Genomic DNA, 19,677 nt, shown 5'->3' on the forward strand with positions numbered 1-19,677 from the left:
CCCGGAGCGCCGACGGCGACGGCGCGGCCGCCGCGCCGTCGACGGCGAGCGCCGCCGCGGGCGCCTTGCGGGGCTTCGCGGGCCGCGCGTCGAAGCGCTCCGCGGGCGGCGCGCCCGTCGCGGCCGCGCCGTACGTCTCCGTGAACCACGCGTCGAACTCGTCCGCGGCCGAATCGCCGTCGCCCGCCTCCTGGAACGCGTCCGCGTCCTCGGGCGCGATGAGGTGGTGCCGCGCGGCCGCGGCCAGCGACGCGGGCACGTCGCTCGAGACGCCGAAGGGCGGCGCCGCGCCGAGGCCCTCCAAGAACCGCGACGCGTCCTTGAACGCGCTCTCGCGCGGCCGCTGGAGGTGCGCGCCCAGGAGCAGCGCCGACACCGCGAGCCAGTCCTCCTTGAGCGAATCTCGCACCGCGCCCGCGTGCCGCTCCACGTGCGTGCAGAACACGTCCAGCGTCAGCGGCAGGCGCCGCCGGAAGCCCGTCGACGGCACGTCCGTCAGCAGCACCGTGGAAAAGGGCGGCCGCGACGTCTCGTGGTGGTGGCTCGCCGTCTCGGCCATGGCCGCGGCCGTGATGATGCCCGACGCGGCCTGCGAGTCCCGCCGGAGCTTGGGCGCGTGGCGCACGGAGAGGCGCCGCCCGTTCCCTAATTCCTCGTCGTCGTCGTCGCCCTCCGCGTCGTCGTCGTCGTCCTTCGCCGCCTCGCCGCTCTGCGCGATGGCCGGCGGCGCCGCGGCCGGCGCCGCGGCGGCGCCGAAGGCCGCGGGCTGCCGCGGCAGCAGCCAGGCCTCGTGGAGCTCGTACATGACGCGCTCGACGACCCGCAGCTGCGTCGCCGCCGCGTAGAAGGCCCGGTGCACGCGCCTCCTCGCGACGCCCGTCTTCCGCAGGACGCGCCACTCGTAGGTCCGGTGCTCCACGGACGTCCACCACCGCGGCGCCGCCCGCAGGTGCGCCGGGTCGATGTCCAAAAGCCCCACGAGGTTCGCGTCGCGCATCTCGTAGTCGACCATGGCCCGCGCGACGCCGTCCGCGAAGCCCAGGCGGCTCTCCTCCAAGGCCTCGTCCGCGACGCGCTCCGCGCGCTCCACGGCGGAGAAGGACCAGTGGTCGTTCTGGTCCTCGACGCCGTCGTCCAGATGGCCCTCCAGAAAGTGGTCGATGGACTTCTCCAGCGCGAGCTCGCCGACCTGGTCGCCGTCGGGGCCGCCCTCGCGCGCGCGGACCGTCTGCCGCGCGCGCAGCACCTTGGCCCGTTCCCGCAGCAGCGCCTTCGGCGGCGCGACGCGGCCCGCGATGCCCCCGAGCCAGGCGTCGGGGAGCTGGGCTAAAGCTCGTCTTTTCCCCGCGCCCGCGGCGTGCGCGGCGCCGCGGTGCACGAGCGCGCGGACGCGCGCCCAGTAGTTCTCGACGGCCTCCTGGTACCGCGCGGCCTCCCGCGGCGCGTCGGCGACGCTGGACACGGATGCGTCGTCGCCCGCATTACCGGGAAGCCGGGCGCCCGGGTTCCAGAGCTCCGCGTCGAAGGACGTCGCGGTCGTCGCCGGCGCGGCCGACGGCGACACGGCGGACCGCGCCGCGCCCGCGCCGCGCCTCTCGCGCGCGAGCTGGCGCCGCTTCGAGGGCGACGTCGGCGTGGCGGGCGCCGGCTTCGGCGCCGGTTCGGCGTCCCGGGGCGCCTCGTCGACGATGGACACCTGGGGCGCGCCCGGCGCGTCGTCGAGTCCGGAGCGCGCGTCGCCGTCCGACGACTCGTCGAGGCTCATGGACTCGCCGAAGCCGCCGGCGGCCGTGCGCGCGGCGGCGTGGTAGGCCGCCGGCGCCACGCGGGCGACGCGCGTCAGCGCGTCGTCGCGGGCCTTGGCGCCGAGCGAGTGCGTCGCCCACGTCGGCCTCAAACTCTCGGGGAGTCCCGTGAGCGCGGCGCGCTCGCGCTCGCGCGCGGGCGCGAGCTGCGGCCCGCCGTGGCGGCCCATCATGGCGCGACTCACGGCCGTCGCGTCGCGCATGGTCAGCGTCGCCGCCGTCGGCGTGTAGAGCCGCGCGATGCGGTCCGTCGGCGTCACGTAGTGCGCGGCCGCCGCGGCCGCGCGCGCGCGCGCGGCCGCGGACCCGAGCGCCGCCGCGTCGTCGGCGCCTAAATCGTACTGGCGGAGCGACTGGGACCGGTGGAGCGGCTTTGCGGTTTGGTCCACGCCGTAGGACCGCAGGAGGTCCGACGCGGACGCGACGCGCGGCGGCAGCTCTCTGAAGGCGCCGAGGGGGCCGACGATGGACGCCGGGTCCTGGCCCTCCTCGAGGAGCCGCACGAGCTCGCTGCGGTCGTCGTGCGTGTACTTGACCTGGTGCGCCGCGGCGCGCAGCATGCCGCGCAGCTTCTTCTTGCCGCGCGACGCGTAGGCCTTGTCGCGGTTATCCTTCATCTGCTCGCGCCGGCTCTTCATGCTCACCTTGAGCAGCGACCGCTGGTCCAGCGCGCGCAGCCGCGGGCCGTCGCGGGGCGGCGCCTGCGCCATGTCGCAGGTCCGGGGCTGCGACCAGCGCCGTCCTGATGCTGCCCGCTAGCAACAGCGCCGCTTTTGCGCGGATCTTTCCGGCACGGAGCCGCGCCATTGACGCGCTTCTCGATGGGGCATGATTTTTGTAATACCTCTCCGGTGATGCTCGGTTAACGTACGAGCATCGCACCGTGTGCTCGTTTCGTCGTACGTTCATGCTCGAGCACCTCGTCGTCGTGCGGCTGCCCATCTTCCGGCGCAAGGGCGCGCGCATCGTGGCCATCAGCGGCTGCATCGTCGTGTGCCGCTTCGCGCTGCAGCTCGGCTTCGTCGCCACGGTCGCCGTCTGCGCGACCGTGCGCGTCGCCTTCCTGTCGCCGTAGATGCGCCGCTTCGTCGCGGTCCTCGCCGCCGCCGCCGCCGCCACGGGCCTCGAGTGCCCAGGCGCCGACGTCGCCGACGTCGCCGCGCGCGTCGAAAAGCTCGGCGCGAACGCGTCGACCGCGGCCGTGGAGCGCGTCCTCGAGGCCGCGGTCGCCGCGAGCGCCCACGCGCGCGCGCACCGCCGCGTCGCGCTCGTCAAGACGCACAAGACGGCGTCGGGCACAGGGCAGGAAAAGAGTGATTCAAGTTCGCTTCAACATGAGTGTTCCGCGCGCGCGCGTTCTGGGAAAAGCATCCACAGCGCTCCGAGAGATGATCGCTCGTCTAAAAATTAGCCGAGACGAGTGGAAAACGACCGAGAGAGGAGCCTCCAAAGTTGGGAATTTCGCACTCTTTTCCCGCCCAGGTCGGGCACGCTCCAGGCCCTCGTCGCGCGCGTCGCGTTACGCCTGGGCCTGAGGCCCGCGGCCGCCGCGTGGCCGGGCAAGTTCTGGCGGGAGGGCATGTGCCCCGAGGCGCTCCGGAAGGCGCTCCGCGGCCGCCGCGCGGACGTCGCGCTCCGCCACGTCTTCCCCATCAAGGACTGGTGGACGAAGAAGCGCGCGCCGTGCGGGGAGCGCGGGCCCTGGGTCGACGGCTTCTTCCGCCTCTGCCGCGAATTGATGGGAAACGACGTCGCGTTCCTGCTGCCGCTGCGCGGCGCCGGCGTCCGCTTCCCGGGCGTCCCTCCGACGCGCCCCTTCGTCGCTCCGGCGCGTCCCGTCCGACGCGCCCCTTCGTCGCAGGCGCGAGCCCGCGGGCCACCTCGGTTCGCTGCTCGCGTACTACAACCACACGCGGCGCTGGTACGCGGGCGCGCGCGACCGCTGGAACCCGCTCGCGAAGGACCTCCGGCTCCTCACACCGGGCGACGTCGAGAGCTTCGTCGAGGCGCACCTCCGGGGCGCGCCCCTCGACGCCGCCGGCGTCCACGTCCTTTTCGTCGAGGACCTCCACGCGTCGCTCGCCGTCGCGCGGCGGCGGCTCCGCTGGTCGCTCCTCGACGCGCTCCCGCTGGCCGTCGGCGCGACGAAGCGGCGGGGGAGCGGGCGGGGGCCGTCCGACGCGGCGCCCCCGGCGCCGGCGGCCTCGCTCGCGCTCGACGGGGCGCTCTACCGGGGCGCCGTCGCCGCGCACGCGGCCGCCGTCGCGGCCGTCGACCGCAAGTGCGGCGGCGGCTTCCCCGTCGCCGCCGAGGCGCGGCTCCTCGCGGCGCTCGGCGCGGCCGTCGACCGCGCGTGCGGGGTCGACGGCGCGCCGCCGCTCCTCGCGCGGCTCTGCCGGTTCCACAAGACCCAGGAACGCGCGGTCGTGCAGGCCGTCGTGGGCGGCTGAGGGGCGTTCTTAGGGATGTGGTTTAGGGCTCTTGGCTTGCACCATGTTGTTTCACGCGAGCATTTGCGCCATGCACAGATACTCGTTATGCCAACTTATGGAGGCCTACATGGATGCTCAAGTGCGGAGTCGCCTTGACGCGTCTCTAAACGTAGGGGGCCCGGGAGGAACCGCGGGGGACGGGAGGCTCAGAGGGGTCTCACAGGCGCGGGAGGCGCCAGTGGACGGCGGCGTCCTGGCGCAGTGCGGAGTCGCCACAAGTTGGCACAAAGCTGAGCTGATACAGAGGAGAGACGGGCACGATGTGCACGAAGTTTGCTCATGACTTAATCGGCAGTAACCATACATTGACCCCTGACCGCATGAGCCCGGAAGGACTCGCATCTTTTGCTGCTTCACATGTCGCAATTAATCGGGCAAAGCGAGACGACCCCGACGCTCACGAGGTTTCGGTATTTGATAACTGTGGTGCCCATTTGGTTTTGGATGAAGATTTTCAGGAGATGGGGGTGCTCAAGGGACTGAATCGTCGGATCTGCGAGTTGAGGTGTGCGTCCGCGGCGTATCATGACGTACCCGCACCGTGGAAACGTTTCGCCGACGCGAAGAAGATGTGCGAGTGTTGCCACGCGGCGTACTACTGTTCTCCTGAGTGCCAGAGGAAGCACTGGGTCTCGCACAAGCAGTTTTGCGGCGCACACGGCATCGCCCGGAAGTATCGCGGCGAGGCGACCTGGATCGCGGCCGTTTTGTGGTTCTCTTGTGCTCTTGAGGGCCATGTATGGTTCCCGCTCTGCGTGCGCTACGACGATTCCGCGGACGACGTGAAGCGAAAGATCCGAGACCGCTTCGGAGTCCCGCTGGCTGCTCAATTGCTCACAACCTCGAGGGGGGCGACGATACGTTCTCTCGAAGAGCTTGCCGGTTTAGCCGCCGCCGATTTCGAAGCCATGGAGACGGGTACTCTCGCGGACTTTGAACTCGTGCGCGGGCAGTTGATAGCCATCTCGACGGATCACTGCGCGGCGCCGCGGCCGACGTGCGAACGATGCCGCCAGTGCATCGGAGGCGCCTGCCGCTTGGAATTCGGACCCCGAGCTGCGGAGGCTCACGAATTCCCGGAGATTCGCCAGGACGTGCCCGCGGTCGTCGGACGCAATGATCCGTGCCCTTGCGGCAGCGGCCGCAAGTACAAGAAGTGCTGCGGCCGTTAATTTCTGCGAGATCCGCGCACCCCTAACACCTTCGCGACGCCCGGGGATCTTTGAGCGCGCCAGAGCTAATACGGGCCATTAGATGACTACTAGTAGAGAGACCATCGCCGCGGCGTCAAATGTGTAAGGGACGTGGCCTACTTCTCTAGTAGGTAACTAGGGAGACCATCATCGCCGCGGCGGCGACGGCGGCCGTCGCGACGAGCGCGGAGCCTCCGTCGGACTCCTCGGCCGTCGGCGCGGCGCTCGGCGAGATTGTCGTCGGGCGCGGCGTCGGGCGCGTCGTCGGCGCGGGGCTCGGCGCGGGCGTCGTCGGCGCGGCGCTCGGCGCGGACGTCGTCGGGCGCGGCGTCGGGCGCGGCGTCGGGCGCGGCGTCGGCGCGGACGTCGGCCGGGCGGCCGCGTGCGCGAGCGCCAAGAGCACCAGGCCCGCCTTGCTGCAGCCGTCGGGGTCGTCGACGCCGCGGGAGTAGTAGTAGGACGCCTCCGCGCCGATGCTCGTGCCCTTGCCGCAGTTGGGGATGTCGCCGTCGCCGTCGACGTACGCGAGGAGCCCGCGGATGCCGTCGTCGAAGGCGCCGGCCGCGGTCGCCGGCAGCGCGCCGACCGCCGCGAGCTCGCCCATAGCCGCGAGGATGAGCGCCGAGCCCGACGTCTCGACGAAGTTCACGTCGCCGTCGTCCGACGGCGCGCCCGAGAGGCCGTCGACGTCGCCGTTCGGGTTCTGCCACCAGAGACCTTCCGCTCCCTGCCATCCGACGATGGTCTCGAGGTGGTGCGCGACGACGCCCGCGGCCGCGGCCGCGTCGTCGTCGCGGCCGAGCGCCGCGAGCGTGCGCCGCATGAGCGCGAGGCCGTAGACGCCCCAGCCGAGGCTCCGCGTCCACCGCATCGGCGACGCCTCGCCGAGCGTCGCGTCGTACGCGTGGCGGAGATCGCCGAAGACGTCGTCGTAGCCGCGCGCGAGCCCGGCGAGGACGTCGCCCAAGCGGCCGCGCTCGGCGTCGTCGAGCGTTTCCAGATGGTACTCCACGAGCATCGCGGCGGTCAGGGTGCCCATGGCGACGTCGTCCTCCCAGCACACCTTGTGCGCGTCGCGGAACCGATCCGGATGGTTCCAGCCGTCGCTCTCCGTGCTTCCGCCCGAGTTCCGCTGCGTGCGGTACTTTGTCACCTGGCGGTAGAACGACAGGCCGTTTGGAGTCGAGGTGAGGAAGCTGAGGTCGTCGCTTCCGCCGAGCGTCGCGTCGTCGACGAACTGCAGGTCGAAGACGACGCTCTTGGCCCGATCGATGGACAGCGCGGCGTCGTTCCAGACCAAGGGGGTGAGCAATCCCGCGGTGATGGACAGGTGGTCGCCGACGGACTTGCCCGTGAGCGAGCCCCGCGTCTCGTCGTCCGCGAGGCCGTCGTAGTCGCCGCGCACGAACGAGATTTTCATATTGTCGTCGTCGTGCCCCGCCGCGAACGCCTCGCGCTCGTACCGCGTCGCGTCCAGGACGTCGCGCGCGTCGGCTTCGTCGAGCGCGCCGAGGCGCACGGCCTCGGAGATCGCCAAGAGGACCATGGCGGCGTCGTAATGCTGCTTCTGTTGGTTCAGCAGGCCGAGGACGGAATCGCCTCGAGCGACCGCGCGGACCGCCTCAAAAATCTCTTCGCTCGCGGCTCCGACGATGGCGACGACGAGGACGAGGAGGCGATACATGGTTTAATGAAAACTTTCAACGCGAAGCGTCAGGCGCGGAGGCAATGCACCAAAAAATTTTATTGCCTGGTGTTTTCACGCTCGCGTCGACTACCAGGCATACCGGCGGTCAACCCCCTCGGGCGCGGCGTCGAACACGCTTCGAGCTCGATTCCTCCTCCTCGAGAACTCCAGCGAAGGTCTTCACCTGCCGAGGAAGGTCAACGCGTGAAGCTCGCCGCCGCCCCCTGAGCACCGAGACAACAACAGTCTTCGACCATGTCCCGCGAGAATGGTGCCCCCCCGAGCGCCGCCCTCACGTTCCACGAACTCTCATTTACGGTTAAGGACCGCAAATCGAAGAAGCCCAAGCTCTTGCTCGACGCCGTGAGCGGCACGGCGGAGCCCGGCCACACGCTCGCGATCCTCGGCCCGTCGGGCGCGGGCAAGACGACGCTCATGAACGTGCTCACGCTCCGCGCGTCCGGCGGCGACGCGTCCGGGTCGACGCGCCTCGGCGGCAAGCCGCTGACGCACTCGTTGTTCCGCAAGACGTGCTTCACCGTGGGCCAGCGCGACGAGCTCTGGCCGACGCTGACGCCGCGCGAGCAGCTCTGCTTCGCGCGGCGCCTCGCCGTCGCCGCGGGCGCCGAGGTCGAGGAGGGCCGCGTGGACGAGATATTGAAGCGCATGGGCCTCGAGTCGTGCGCGGACACGCGCGTGGGCCACGAGATGCTGCCCGGCGGCGGCCTCAGCGGCGGCCAGAAGCGGCGCCTCTCGCTCGCGCTCGCGCTCCTGAAGCGCGCCATCTGCATGTTCCTCGACGAGCCGACGTCGGGCCTCGACGCGGCGTCTGTGGTTTTCGAGAGACCGCAAAAACGATGGAACTCGTCACTTCGGTAGGCCTCGACGCCGCGGCGGCGCTGAACACGATGACCTTCATCGGCGAGCTCGCCAAGCAGGAGCGGCTCATCGCCGTGTGCACGATCCACCAGCCGTCGACGGCCATCTACCTCGCCTTCGACGGCGTCATGCTCCTGAGCGAGGGCCGCGTGGCCTACCGCGGCGCCGCGGCCGCGGCCGTGGATTATTTCGCGTCGCGGGGCCGCAAGATGCCCGAGCTCACGAACCCGGCGGACTTCCTGCTGGACCTCGTGAACGCGGATTTCGCGGATAAAAGTGAAGTCGACGAGCTCCTCGACGCGTGGGCGGACTCGCGGGAGAAGCGCGACTCGGAGTCGGATCTGGCGGCCCTGGGCGCCGAGGCGGACCTCGACGGCGACGGCGCGCGGCCCAACGTCGCGAACCAGCTCGCGCCGCTCCTGCGGCGCCAGGCGCTCCTCCTCTCGCGGGACCCGCTCGTGCTCTTCGCGCGCGCGCTCTGCTTCATGCTCGGCAACGCGTACTTCGCGGTCGTCTACATCAAGACGCGCGAGCGGCACCAGGACCAGGTGCTCAACAAGATGTGGCTCCATGTTTGGTTCACGGCCGTGCCGTCGCAGATCACGTGCCTCCTCGTCTTCGCGCTGAACTTCGAGGGCCGCCTCGTGCGCACGGAGGTGCAGAACGGCCTCGTGTCGCCCGCGGCGTACCTCGTGGCGCGGTCCGTGCTCGAGCTGCCCCTCGTCGTCTTCCTCGCGCTCGCGGCCGTGGGCGTCCCCGCCTACGCCATCGCCAACTGGCAGGCGTCGCGCTTCGCGACGACGGTCCTCTGCTGGATGGCGCAGCAGTACTGCTGGGACGCCTTCGCGACGGCGCTCGCCGTCGCCTTCGACAACCCCCTGATCGGCGCGGCGCAGTACATCGGCTGCTGGTTCTCCGCGTTCCTCTACGGCGGCTTCCTCATCCCCGTGAAGGACATCGTCTGGCCGCTGCGCGCGCTCCACTGGATCTTCCCCCTGGGCTACGCGATCCGCTCCATCACCTTCTCCGAGTTCGTCGACGGCACCTGGGACGCCTGCGACAAGTACGACGAGGGCAGCGACTTCTGCTACTGCCAGGGCGAGGACCCGTCGAAATCCTGCTCCGGCCGCGTCGTCCTCGACAGCCTCGAGATCATCTACCCGCTCTTCTCCTCGAAGAACACGATCCTGCTCGACGTGATCTGCTGCCTCGCGCTCGCGGTGGGCGCCAAGTTGTTCGCGTGCGTCGCGTTCGTCAAGTCGACGCAGGGCTCCCCGCCGCCCAAGGCCGCCGCCGCCGCCGCGCCCGAGAAGGCCTAGGCGCGCCTCGCCCGCCAAGTGTCCAGCCCGCCTGTCCAGCCCCGAAGAAATGAGTTCGCACCCCGCCGCCCAAGGCCGCCGCCGCCGCGCCCAGGCCTCGACGCGCCTCGCCCGTCGTCCGCCGCCAAGTGTCCAGCCCCGTTCGAAGATATCCCCGCAGTCCCCCACCCTCGACCCTTAAGCTATAGTGACTACAAGGCGCCTGCGGCCAGGTCTGACTCGGAGGACAGCTTCAGGCTATGCCGCGAGACCGGGGCGTCAGAGAAAAGGACCTTAGCTTCGCCTCAGAACTTCTTCTGGCGGAAGCCCGCGTCCTTGGCGAACTTCTTGAGGCGCTTGGGCGCCTTCTTGGCGAACTCGCCCTTGCCGTGCTTCTTCTGCCACGCGCGGCGCGACGACGTCGACTCGTTCTTGTCGAGCTCCGGGTCGCCCGAGTCGAAGACGCGCGGCGGCTCCTTGGCGTCGAGGCCCGACGCGTCGAAGGACTGGAGGGGGTCGTTGTCCGTGCGGCGCGTCTCGTCGGCGCCGTCGCCGCGCTGGCGCTTCGCCCCGGACCGCTTCTCGGAGCGCTTCTTGCGCTTGAAGGACTGCTTCGGCTTCGCGCCCGCGGCGGCGAGGGCCTTGGGCACGAGGTAACTCGGCACGGTCTTGATCGTCGCCGCGAGGAGGTCCCGGCGCACGTGGTGCTCGGCCTTGGTCTGCTGGAGCACAGCGAGGTCGTCGGGGTTGTCGGAGAAGTGGGCCTTGAGCGCCTCGCTGTCGAGCATCTCCTTCCGGAGCTCGGCCGCGCGCGCGTCGCGGACGGACGCGGCCGTGACGCCGCGCTGCACGTCGGAGACGCGGTAGCGGAAGGGCTCGCAGGCGCCGCCGTCGAAGGCCAGGCGCGCCGGCTGGGGCACGTGCGCGCCCGCGCCGAGCGCCGCGGCCTCGTCGACGTCGAGCGCCGCGAGCACCGCGCACGCGCCGCCCGCCGCGAGCGACGCGAGCTTCATGGGCGGCTGCGCCGCCTGGATGGCCGCGAGCCGCGCGCCGTCGTCGCCCCGGGGGTCGTCGGCGACGACGAGGCTCAGCGCCGTGCCGCGCGCGCCCGCGCGCGCGGTGCGGCCGACGCGGTGCGTATAAGACTCCGGCGTCGCGGGCACGTCCACGTTCAGCACCCACTTGACGTCCCGGAAATCGATGCCCCGGGCGACGCCGAAGGCGTCCTTCGACTTCTTCGGCGCCTTGGTGGCCTTTTTCTGGCCGCGCTTCCGCTTCTCCGGCGCGTCCTCGTCGTCCGAGGCGTCGTCGATGTCCGGCGCGTCGTCGTCCGAGTCGTCGCCGCGCACCGTCGCCTCGACGGACGCGTCCGTCGCCACGAGGATGTCGTAGAGCCCCCGGTTGTAGGACTCGATGGCGTGGAGCCGCGACGCCAGCGGCAGCTCCGCGTTCAGCACCAGGCACCGGATCGAAAACAGGTCGAGGAAGAGCTTCAGCTTGTAGCAGGCGTCCACGGAATTCACGAACAACACGCCCCGGCCCTCCAAGAGCGCGAGCTTGAGCATGACGTAGGTCACCAGGTACTTGTCGCCCTTGGCGACGGGCACGTAGTACTGCGCGAGCTGCGCCTCGTCGTCGCGGTCGCCGCCGAAGACGCCCGCGCGCTCGTCGAGCTTGACCGTCGCCGCGCCCTTCAGGGCGAGCTTCTTGAGCTTGAGCACGTCGTCGCCGAGCGTCGCGGACAGCAGGAAGCCCTGGGGCCGGTCCGCGCGGTCCGCGGCGTCGTCGCCCGCGACGCCGAGCTCCCGCGCGACGAACGCGACGTCCTCGTCGTAGCCAAACGATAACACCAGATCGGCCTCGTCGACGGCGTAGGCGCGGCAGGTCCTCCGGAGCCGCAGGAGCGGGTGGTCGTCGTGCGCGCGCGCGCGCTCGACGGCGTCCCTGACGGCCGCGGGCGTGCCCGCGACGACGTCCGCGTTGCCGCTCCGCACCTGGGCCGCGTCCTCGGCGGCGCTCTCGCCCCGCAGCGCGACGATGGCGACGTCGTCGCGGCAGTAGGCCGCGAGCTCGCGGAGCTGGGTCGCGGCCTGCGCGACCAACTCCCGCGTCGGCACGAGGACGACCGCGAGCACGCCGCCGTACTCGCGCCGGCCCTCGAGCGTCTCCGCCTTCTTCTTCAGGATGAGGTCGAGGATCGGCAGCGCGTAGCACGCCGTCTTGCCGCTGCCCGTGCGCGCGCGGATGAGCAGGTCGCGGCCGGTCGCCGCCACCTGGGCAGGACAAGAGTGCGAAATTCCCAACTTCAAAGGCTCCTCTCTCGGTCGTTTTCCACTCGTTTCGGCTGATTTTTGGACGAGCGATCATCTCTCGGAACGGTCTCGAAGCGTGGGTGCTGTTTCCGAAACGCGCGCGCGCGGAACACTCACGTTGAAGCGACGTTGAATCACCCTTGTCCTGCCCTGGCCGCCACCGGCAGCGCGGCCTGCTGGATGAGCGACGGCCGCGCCCAGTTCAGCTCCGCGACGGCCCGCGCGAGCCGCCGGTCCAGGCGCACGTTCTCGCAGAGCGTCGCCCAGTCCACCTCCTCCTCCTCGTCGTCGTCGTCCTCGTCCGCCGCCTCGGCGGGCGCCGCCGCGGGCGCCGCGGGCTCCGCGAAGGCCACGCGCTTCTTCTCCTTGGGCTGCTCGAGCGCCGCCGGCGCCTCCTCCTCGTCCGACGACGCGTCGTCGTCCATCATCGCGTCGTCGTCGCCGCCGCCGGCCTCGCCGCCGTCGCTGCTGCTGCTGTCGTCATCGCCGACGAAGAAGCTCGCCGACGCCGTCACCTCTTCCTCGTCGCTGCTCTCTGGCTCCGGTACGGGCTTTTTCGTGACCTTGGGCGCCTTGCGCGCTGCTTTCTTGCCTGCCATCGCGTGCACAATTACGCCGAGCACAGCCGAAGAGTGATCGCCCGATTTTTTTTTTTTGATGATTTTTTGACGCGGCAGCATGGTGATGGCCCGAGCGCAGGCGCCTGCCGCAGCAACTGCCTCGGCAGACGCGTTTATAACAACGCATCAAAACCAACTTGCAGCGATGCGCCACGCATCGCTGCTGCGCCTCGTCGCGCTCGTCGCGACCGTGGCGCCCACCCGCAGCGGCTCCAGCACCGCCTCCGGCGACCAGTGGGACGCCGCTGCCGAGCGCGCCTACGCGCGACTCGACGCGCAGGGCGACGTGCCGACCGTGCTGCGGCACCGCCCCGCGATCGCGCGGCGCGGCGACGGCGTCGTCTACGCCGTCGGCGGCTCGAGCGACTTCGTCGCCCAGGAGGTGTTGCCGTGCGTGCGCTACCTGCTCAGACTCGGCGCGCGGACGCGCTACGCGCTCTTCTACGAGCGGCACCTGCTGACTGCGTTAGAGCCCGGCGACGCCGCGGACGTGCGGCGGCTCTTCGACGTGCTGACGGCCTACGAGGACGTCGAGCTGCCCGCGCTGCGCGGCGCGTTCAAAGGCGACGTGCGCCTGCGCGTCAAGAGCGTCAAGGCCCACGCCTTCCTCTTCGCGCCCTTCGAGCGCTTCGTCTACCTCGACTTCGACAGCCGGCCGTGCCGGCCGGACTTCGCCGCGCGGCTTTTGGGCGATTTAGCAAAGTCGGGCGTTGACGCGGTGCTCCACGACCAGTGGACGTCCCAGCGATTCATGCCCGTCGACAAGCACTACCGCGTGGAGCACAACAGCGCCGTGGCGGCCTTCGACGCGACGTCGCCCCGGACGGCCGCCGCGCTGGGCTGGTTCCAGGGCAGGACAAGAGAGCGAAATTCCCAACTTCAAAGGCTCATATCTCGGCCGTTTTCCACTCGTTTCGGCTGATTTTTGGACGAGCGATCATCTCTCGGAACGGTCTCGAAGCGTGGATGCTTTTTCCGGAACGCGCGCGCGCGGAACACTCATGTTGAAGCGACGTTGAATCTCTCTTGTCCTGCCCAGGCTGGTTCGTCGCGGCGTTCGCGGAGCTCCGGCTGCGGCGCGACCAGCCCGCGCTCATGGTGGGCCTCCGCCTCGCCCGCGAGCGCATGGGCTTCGGCCACGTCGACGTCGACAACGGCACCTTCTGCCGCGCGAACAACAGCGCCGTCGTGTCCTGCGACGCGGGCTGCCGCATCGTCCACAAGCCCATGAAGTACGACCCGGGCAATCTGGTCGTCGCCGTGGGCGCCCGGGGCACGGGCAACGTCGCCCTGCGGCGCGCCCTAGCCCACCTCAAGCTCGTCAACCGGGACCCGGCGTGCGACGGCGACGGCGCGGCGCCGGAGACGTGCAAGGTCCTCGTGGGGCTCCGGTGGTCGCGGGCCTACGCGGCCATCGCGGCGAAATACCCCCGCGCCAAGTTCGTCCTCACGACGTCGACGGACCCCTGCCCGGACGAGGCCGCGCACAACGCGCGCGTCCGGGCCGCGCTGCCGGCGCACGCGGTCTTCGACTTGGACTTGGCGGCCGCGCGGGAGCCGGACTGGCGGCGGTTCTGCGCCTTCGTCGAGGCCTGGTCCTCCTGCAAGACGCGCGACCTCGCCAAGACCGCCGCGTCCTGGCTCCGCGCGCGCGCGCCGACCAAGGCGTGTTAGGATTTTGGTGCGCCTTGACCGCTCCTTTCCGGCAAGTTGACTTTGTGTGCAGCGAGAATCACAGAATGGCATCCATCGCGGCGAGCGCGCGACGCGCAGCGGCGCGCTGCGCTTTCCGAGCGCCGGCGCGCAATAACGTCGCAGCGCTGCGCGGCCTCGCGACGTTCCAGCTCGGGCGGCTCAACCACGTGGCCCTCGCCGTGCCGGACATCGAGGAGGCGAGCGCCATGTGGCGCGACGCGCTCGGCGCGTCGGTGTCGGAGCTCCAGGCGCTGCCGGACCACGGCGTCACCGTGTGCTTCGTCGACGCCGGCAACACGCACGTCGAGCTCCTCGAGCCCCTCGGCGACGCGAGCCCCATTGCGGCGTTCCTCGCTAAGAGCCCGAGCGGCGGGCTCCACCACCTCTGCCACGAGGTCGACGACGTCGAGGCGGCCATGGCGGACCTCAAGGCCCGCGGCGTGCGCCTCCTCTCGGAGGAGCCCAAGATCGGCGCCCACGGCGTGCCCGTCGTCTTCCTGCACCCAAAGGACACGAACGGCGTCCTCGTCGAGCTCCAGCAGGCGATCCCCGCCGAGGACTCGTAAGGGTGGCTTTTTTATGCAGGTGCGTCGCGCCGGATTCGCTCGTCGGCGGGACTTTTGGGTTCTTCGCGCGCGGCGCCCCGCCGGGGGGCGGGGCCGCCGGCTCGGGCTCAGTCCGTCGTCAGCCAGCCGTGCGCCGTCTCCACGGCGACCTCGGCCTGGAGGTAGTTCTCGCACGGCGGCGCGGCGGCGGCGGCCCGCCGGGCGCGCGCGGACAGCGCGACCACGCGCTCGTCGTCGCCCGACGGCAGCGAGCAAAGCGTGTCGATGGAGCAGCTCGCGTAGAGCTCGGGGTCCGGGTCGCCGGCGGACGTCTCCGGTTCGAGGTAGAAGATGACCGTCGCGTCGACCTGTGGTTGCGTCGTGTGACACGGTCGGCGTCGCGGGGAACCATCGCGCGCGACGCCGACGGCGTCGCGCGAAATCGTCGCACGCGAAAGCGTCGGCGTCGCGCGAAATCGTCGGCGTCGCAAATCCTCTCTCGCCCCCCCCCCCCCGGGACGCGGTCGTACGCGCGAGCACGCCGTCGGAGATGAGTTTGAGGCTCGCGTCGCGATCGAAGCCGGACAGATCGATGATGTTGTAGATCGTGTCTCTGCCGTTGAGTCGGAGCTGGTAGTCTCTGTTATGGCGCCCGGTCAGGCCCAGGGCCTCTTGGAGCGACATGGGCGTTTGCTTGGGAGCTTCTAGGGCTCAGGATGTCGCCGGGGGCGCCTGCGGTGTCGGTTTCTGGCCAAGAACCTCGACTGCAAGTCTGCAGGGCGGGCAACGCTGTGGCAGAAACTGTCGGCGATCCTCACGGCCCACCGTCGCGCGCGCCGCCCAAAACCTTCGATTCGCCGTAGCGTTCGACGCGCCGAAGCATGGGGGAGGCGCTGAAAGCCCTCGAGGTGGCGAAAATCGAGTGCCGTGGCCTCCGGTCGGCAGACTTTATGTCGAAGAATGATGTCGCTTAGCGGCGCCCCATCAACAGATACATGTTCTCTTAAGAATCCGCGCAGGTCTACGTCGTTGTCAAGGTCGTCGGCCGGCAGAAGCAGGCGAAGACGATTATCATGCACAACGCTCGACGGCGGCGTCCCGACGGCGCTCGCTCGCGACGCCTCATCGTTTCTCCGCAGGCGGGATCGTCCGTGCGCATCGACGAGACGCTCACGCTGCATGTCACCGACGCCGACCTCGACGCGGGATTCGCGATTCGCCGGCGTCTCGCGAAATCGTCCGACGCTCGACGTTCCCCGTCGCGACATCGTCCGACGCTCGACGCTCTCGCGCGCGCGTAGGAATTCTCGGCATGGGACTACGACGTCGCGTCGAAGGACGACCTGCTCGGCCAGGCCATGCTGGACGTGTCGGACCTGCGGTCGAAGCCCAACGAGCCCCGGCTCTTCGAGCTGCAGCTCCTGTACAAGGGCAAGCCGCGGGGCGAAGTGACCTGCATCGTCACGCTCAAGATGGCCGCCTAGGCTTGCGTGCGAGTGCCATGTCTGTAAAGTCTAAAGCCCACGGAAGCAGAGTGCGATTCTTCGACAGTGCGATCGAACGGAGACAACGAAGCAGAGTGCGATTCTTAGAACAGTGCGATCGAACGGGGACAAAAAACGGCGGCCGGTCGCGCTACGCGCGCGGCGGCCGCGCGGCGTCGTCGCGGCGCTTGTCGCGCCGCTTCTCGAGGGCGGACGCGACGCTGCTCTGGACCTCGGCGCTCGTGGCCCCGCCGTAGAGCTCGCCGGCGTTGGACGCGAACGCGGGCGCGCGCGGCGTCGCCGTCGCGCGCCGCTCCGGCGTGAACGTGCGGACGGGCGCCGCGGGCGCGGGCTCGTCGTCGGCGATGGCGAGGCGCAGCAGCTCCGCGGCGATGAAGACGGCGGCGGCGGCGGCGAGGCCCTTGGTCGAGCCCGCCTCGTCGAGGACTTTGAGGAGCACGCTCGGCCGCGCGGGCGGGTTCCTCCGCAGGAGCATGAGGTGGCGCGTGCGGCCGCCGTTGGTCTGGAGCGCCTCGTAGGACGTCCGGAGCCGCGCGAAGGCCTTGGCCGCGTCCGCGTGGTCCAGGTGGTCCGGGTGCACCTCCTGGGCCGCCGCGCGGTAGGCCTGCTTCACGGCCTCGCACGTCGCCTGCTTCTGGGGGAGGTCGAGCACCTCGAAGTGGCACTTGGCGCGCAGGATGCTGCGCGCGCGCGACGCCATCGGACACGTCAGGGAGTCGGGTCCGCGTCCCGACGTGCGCGTAGTTAGTGCGTCCCGACGCCGTGCCGGGCGGCTTGGTACTCGTGGTCGGCCCCGTGCTGCTGTCGATGCCGCTCCGCAGCCAATGCTGAAGCCAACATGCGCCCAGCGCGGCGTGTCCCGGGACGCCGTGCCGGGGCGCGCAGCACCCGTGGTCGATCTCGTGCCACGGGGACTGTGCCGCTCGAGTGCAGCCACCTTGAAGCCAAAAGAATTTACTCCTCCTCTGCGAGGAGCGCCTCCATGTCCGCGAGCTGCGCGCGCGCCAGCGCGGCCTCGAGCTCGTCGAGCTGCGCGAGGCGCGCCGCGCGCGGCGGCGTCGCCACGGCCCGCGCCTGCGCGCAGAGCGCGGCGGCGGCCTCGCGGTCCGCCGGCCCTCCTCGGCCCTGGAACTCGAGGCGCGCGAGCTCGACGCACGCGTCGCCGTGGCCGAGGTCCGCGCCGCCGCGGAAGCATCGCCGCGCGCGCTTGAGGCGGCCGACGTTGCGGTAGCAGACGCCGACGTTGCACCAGACGTCGCCGACGTCGTCGTGGTCCAGGCCCAGGGACCAGCAGCGGCCTACGAGAGCGCGTTTCCCGGTCTCACATCTCTCGGGAATCCGACGCCGGCGCCGGACCCGCGAGCGCGAAGTCGCCGCGGCTGAAGTGCGCGTCGCCGAGCGCGCGGCACTCCTCCATGGCCCGCTCCATGAGCTCCGCGGCTTTCCTCCGCCCCTCGTCGGCGGGGCCGAACGTGGCGATCGCGGCGAACTCGGCGTCCGTGGGCGCCGCGTAGACGCGGCGCTGTACGGCCGCGAGCGCGAGCTGCGAGGACACGCGCCGCAGGTCGCAGGCCGCGGACCGCTCGTGGTCGCCCTCCGCCTCGTAGCGCGCCGACGCCCGCGACAGCTTCCCCATCTGCGCCGCCGTCAACGAGACGATCGCGTGCCTACCACGGGCGACAGGGTCGGATTTCCTTCTCATTTCCCGGCGCGAAACGCCACTCCCGTCGCTCGACGCCGTCGCGCGCGCGTCGCCGTGCGCCGGCGGCGCCTCGCCGACGAGCTCCAGCGGGTCCCGGCCGCCTGTGTGCAAATCAAATCTTCAACCCGACTTCAATGTGCGCGTATTCGAATGTTTTGACACGAGCACTTCCGCCGTGCTTCGAGAACTCGCTAAGAGCAATCGATTCGTCCAAAAATCAGCCGAATCGACTTCGATTTGACCGAGCTAGAGAATTCTGAAGTTTGGCCCCGACGTCCCAGCTCACTGGTTGATTTGCACACAGCCGGCCGCCGCACAGGTCGCGCTGGAGCGCGTCGCGTCCCGCGCGCTCCTCGTCCTCCGCGGCGGCGTCCGCCGCCGCGCCCACCGCCGCCGCGTGCGCCGCGCGGGCCTCGGCGGCGCCCGCGGCGTCGCCCGACGCCGCGAGCGCGGTCGCGAGGCGGTACCTGGCCTTGAGGTAGGTCGGCGCGAGGCGGCAGGCGAGGCGCGCCTCCTCGACGGCCTCGTCGGCCCTCGGCGGCCGCAGCTTCAGCAGCGCGAGCGCCCGGTTCGTGAGGATCTTCGCCATGACCTCGTCGGTGGCGGGCGCCGGCTCGCGCTGCTGCAGGAGCACGAGGGCCGCGAGCCACTTCTCGAGGGCCGCCTCCAGGTCCGCCTTGGCGAAGAGCGCGTTGCCCGCCTCCTTGAGCGCCAGCGCCTCGTCCGCGGGGGGCTCGAAGGACGCCATGCCGGGGCAGCGCGCAAGCGTTTTTCAAAAGGCAACCAACGACCTTGAAGTTCCCGATGTCACTCGTTACCCCGCGCCCGCTCCGGCGCGGCGTAGGTGATGAGGTCGATCTCGGGCCAGCGCTTGTGCCGCGTGAGCGTGCAGTGCCAGCGGAGGAGGTCCGGCGTCGTCGGCCCGAAGTCGCACTCCGGGCAGACCTGTTTGTCGAGCCCCGGCTCGTAGCCGACCTCGTCCGCGCGTTCCGTGAGCTTCGCGAGCTCCGCGCACGTTTTGCGGTGGCGCCGCGCCCACGCGTTTCGCTGGCAGCCGTTGGAGCAGTAGGCCACGTGCCTGCAGCGGGAACACCTCGCCATGCCCGGCTGCCGCAGGCCGCAGCCGTCGCAGTGCTGGACCCGCGGCAGACTCAGCAAGCTCGCCGCGGGGCAGGTCGCCGCGACGTCCTCCGCGTACGCGTACAAGAACCGCGCGTCGAGGTCCACGGGCCGGCAGCCCGCCACGTAGAGGTCCAGGGCCTCGACGGCGGCGGCGGCGCGCACGCCCGCCTCGCCGCCCGCGCCCTTGTCGAAGAGCGCGAGGCGCAGCATCTTGCTGTAGTTCGCGTGCGCCGCGTGGTGCGCCAGCGCCGGCGGCAGCGAGCACAGATACGCGACAAAAAAGTGCACGGCGACGGCCTTGCACTCGTCGCGCTTCGCGCACACTAGCGCCGCCCGCGCGACCTCGCCCTCGCGGAGCTTCGTCAGCGGCGGGCTGCTCGGGTCGTTGCCTCGGTGCTCGCCTGGGCAGCAAAAGGGTGCGAAATTCCCAACTTCAAAGGCTCCTATCTCGGTCGTTTTCCGCTCGTTTCGGCCGATTTTTGGACGAGCGATCATCTCTCGGAACGGCCTCGAAGCGTAGGTGCTGTTTCCGAAACGCGCGCGCGCGGAACACTCACGTTGAAGCGACGTTGAATCACCCTTTTGCTGCCCTGGTGCTCGCAGCCGTCCGCGGACCACTCCTTCGCGACGGGGTGGCCCATGTCCACGCACGCGATGTAAAAGGCCGACTCGCGGAAGCCCGCGCAGGCGCAGGCCGGGTCCCGCCCGAAGCCCAGCACGGCCTGCTCGAGGACGACGACGGCGACGTCCGCGGCCAAATCCGGATCGCACGCCTCGTCGACGAGCGCGACGACGTCGGCGATCTTCAAACGTTCGGCGATC

General features: G+C 70.5%; 6 protein-coding genes across 6 annotated transcripts; 3 read left to right on the forward strand and 3 right to left on the reverse strand.

The window, feature by feature from the left end:
- Positions 1 to 2,614: 2,614 nt before the first annotated feature.
- AURANDRAFT_70831 (hypothetical protein) lies at positions 2,615 to 3,560 on the forward strand (the record flags this gene model as incomplete). Its single annotated transcript, XM_009035416.1, has 2 exons — positions 2,615 to 3,095; positions 3,288 to 3,560. Coding segments are annotated over 2 exons (486 nt in total), but the record flags the coding sequence as incomplete, so codon positions are not given.
- Positions 3,561 to 5,577: 2,017 nt separating this feature from the next.
- On the reverse strand, positions 5,578 to 7,295 carry AURANDRAFT_70832 (expressed protein; the record flags this gene model as incomplete). Its single annotated transcript, XM_009035769.1, has 1 exon — positions 5,578 to 7,295. One exon carries the CDS (start codon positions 7,172 to 7,174, stop codon positions 5,615 to 5,617), a length of 1,560 nt encoding a protein of 519 aa, XP_009034017.1.
- Positions 7,296 to 9,634: 2,339 nt separating this feature from the next.
- Positions 9,635 to 12,286, reverse strand: AURANDRAFT_52462 (hypothetical protein; the record flags this gene model as incomplete). The annotated part of the gene is made up of 4 exons (XM_009035768.1): positions 9,635 to 10,373; positions 10,434 to 10,643; positions 10,704 to 11,627; positions 11,828 to 12,286. 4 exons carry the CDS (start codon positions 12,263 to 12,265, stop codon positions 9,660 to 9,662), a joined length of 2,286 nt encoding a protein of 761 aa, XP_009034016.1.
- Positions 12,287 to 12,431: 145 nt separating this feature from the next.
- AURANDRAFT_61651 (hypothetical protein) lies at positions 12,432 to 13,960 on the forward strand (the record flags this gene model as incomplete). The annotated part of the gene is made up of 2 exons (XM_009035417.1): positions 12,432 to 13,197; positions 13,326 to 13,960. The coding sequence occupies 2 exons, from the start codon at positions 12,432 to 12,434 to the stop codon at positions 13,958 to 13,960; spliced, it is 1,401 nt and encodes a 466-aa protein (XP_009033665.1).
- Positions 13,961 to 14,025: 65 nt separating this feature from the next.
- AURANDRAFT_21315 (hypothetical protein) lies at positions 14,026 to 14,547 on the forward strand (the record flags this gene model as incomplete). The annotated part of the gene is made up of 1 exon (XM_009035418.1): positions 14,026 to 14,547. The coding sequence occupies one exon, from the start codon at positions 14,026 to 14,028 to the stop codon at positions 14,545 to 14,547; it is 522 nt and encodes a 173-aa protein (XP_009033666.1).
- A 107-nt stretch (positions 14,548 to 14,654) lies between these two features.
- On the reverse strand, positions 14,655 to 19,496 carry AURANDRAFT_61652 (hypothetical protein; the record flags this gene model as incomplete). The annotated part of the gene is made up of 7 exons (XM_009035767.1): positions 14,655 to 14,894; positions 16,243 to 16,711; positions 16,990 to 17,329; positions 17,388 to 17,834; positions 18,034 to 18,466; positions 18,679 to 19,256; positions 19,424 to 19,496. The coding sequence occupies 7 exons, from the start codon at positions 19,494 to 19,496 to the stop codon at positions 14,655 to 14,657; spliced, it is 2,580 nt and encodes an 859-aa protein (XP_009034015.1).
- Between the last annotated feature and the right edge of the window lie 181 nt (positions 19,497 to 19,677).

The sequence above is a fragment of the Aureococcus anophagefferens genome (assembly GCF_000186865.1).
Source record: "Aureococcus anophagefferens unplaced genomic scaffold AURANscaffold_3, whole genome shotgun sequence".
Taxonomy (NCBI): Eukaryota; class Pelagophyceae; order Pelagomonadales; family Pelagomonadaceae; genus Aureococcus; species Aureococcus anophagefferens.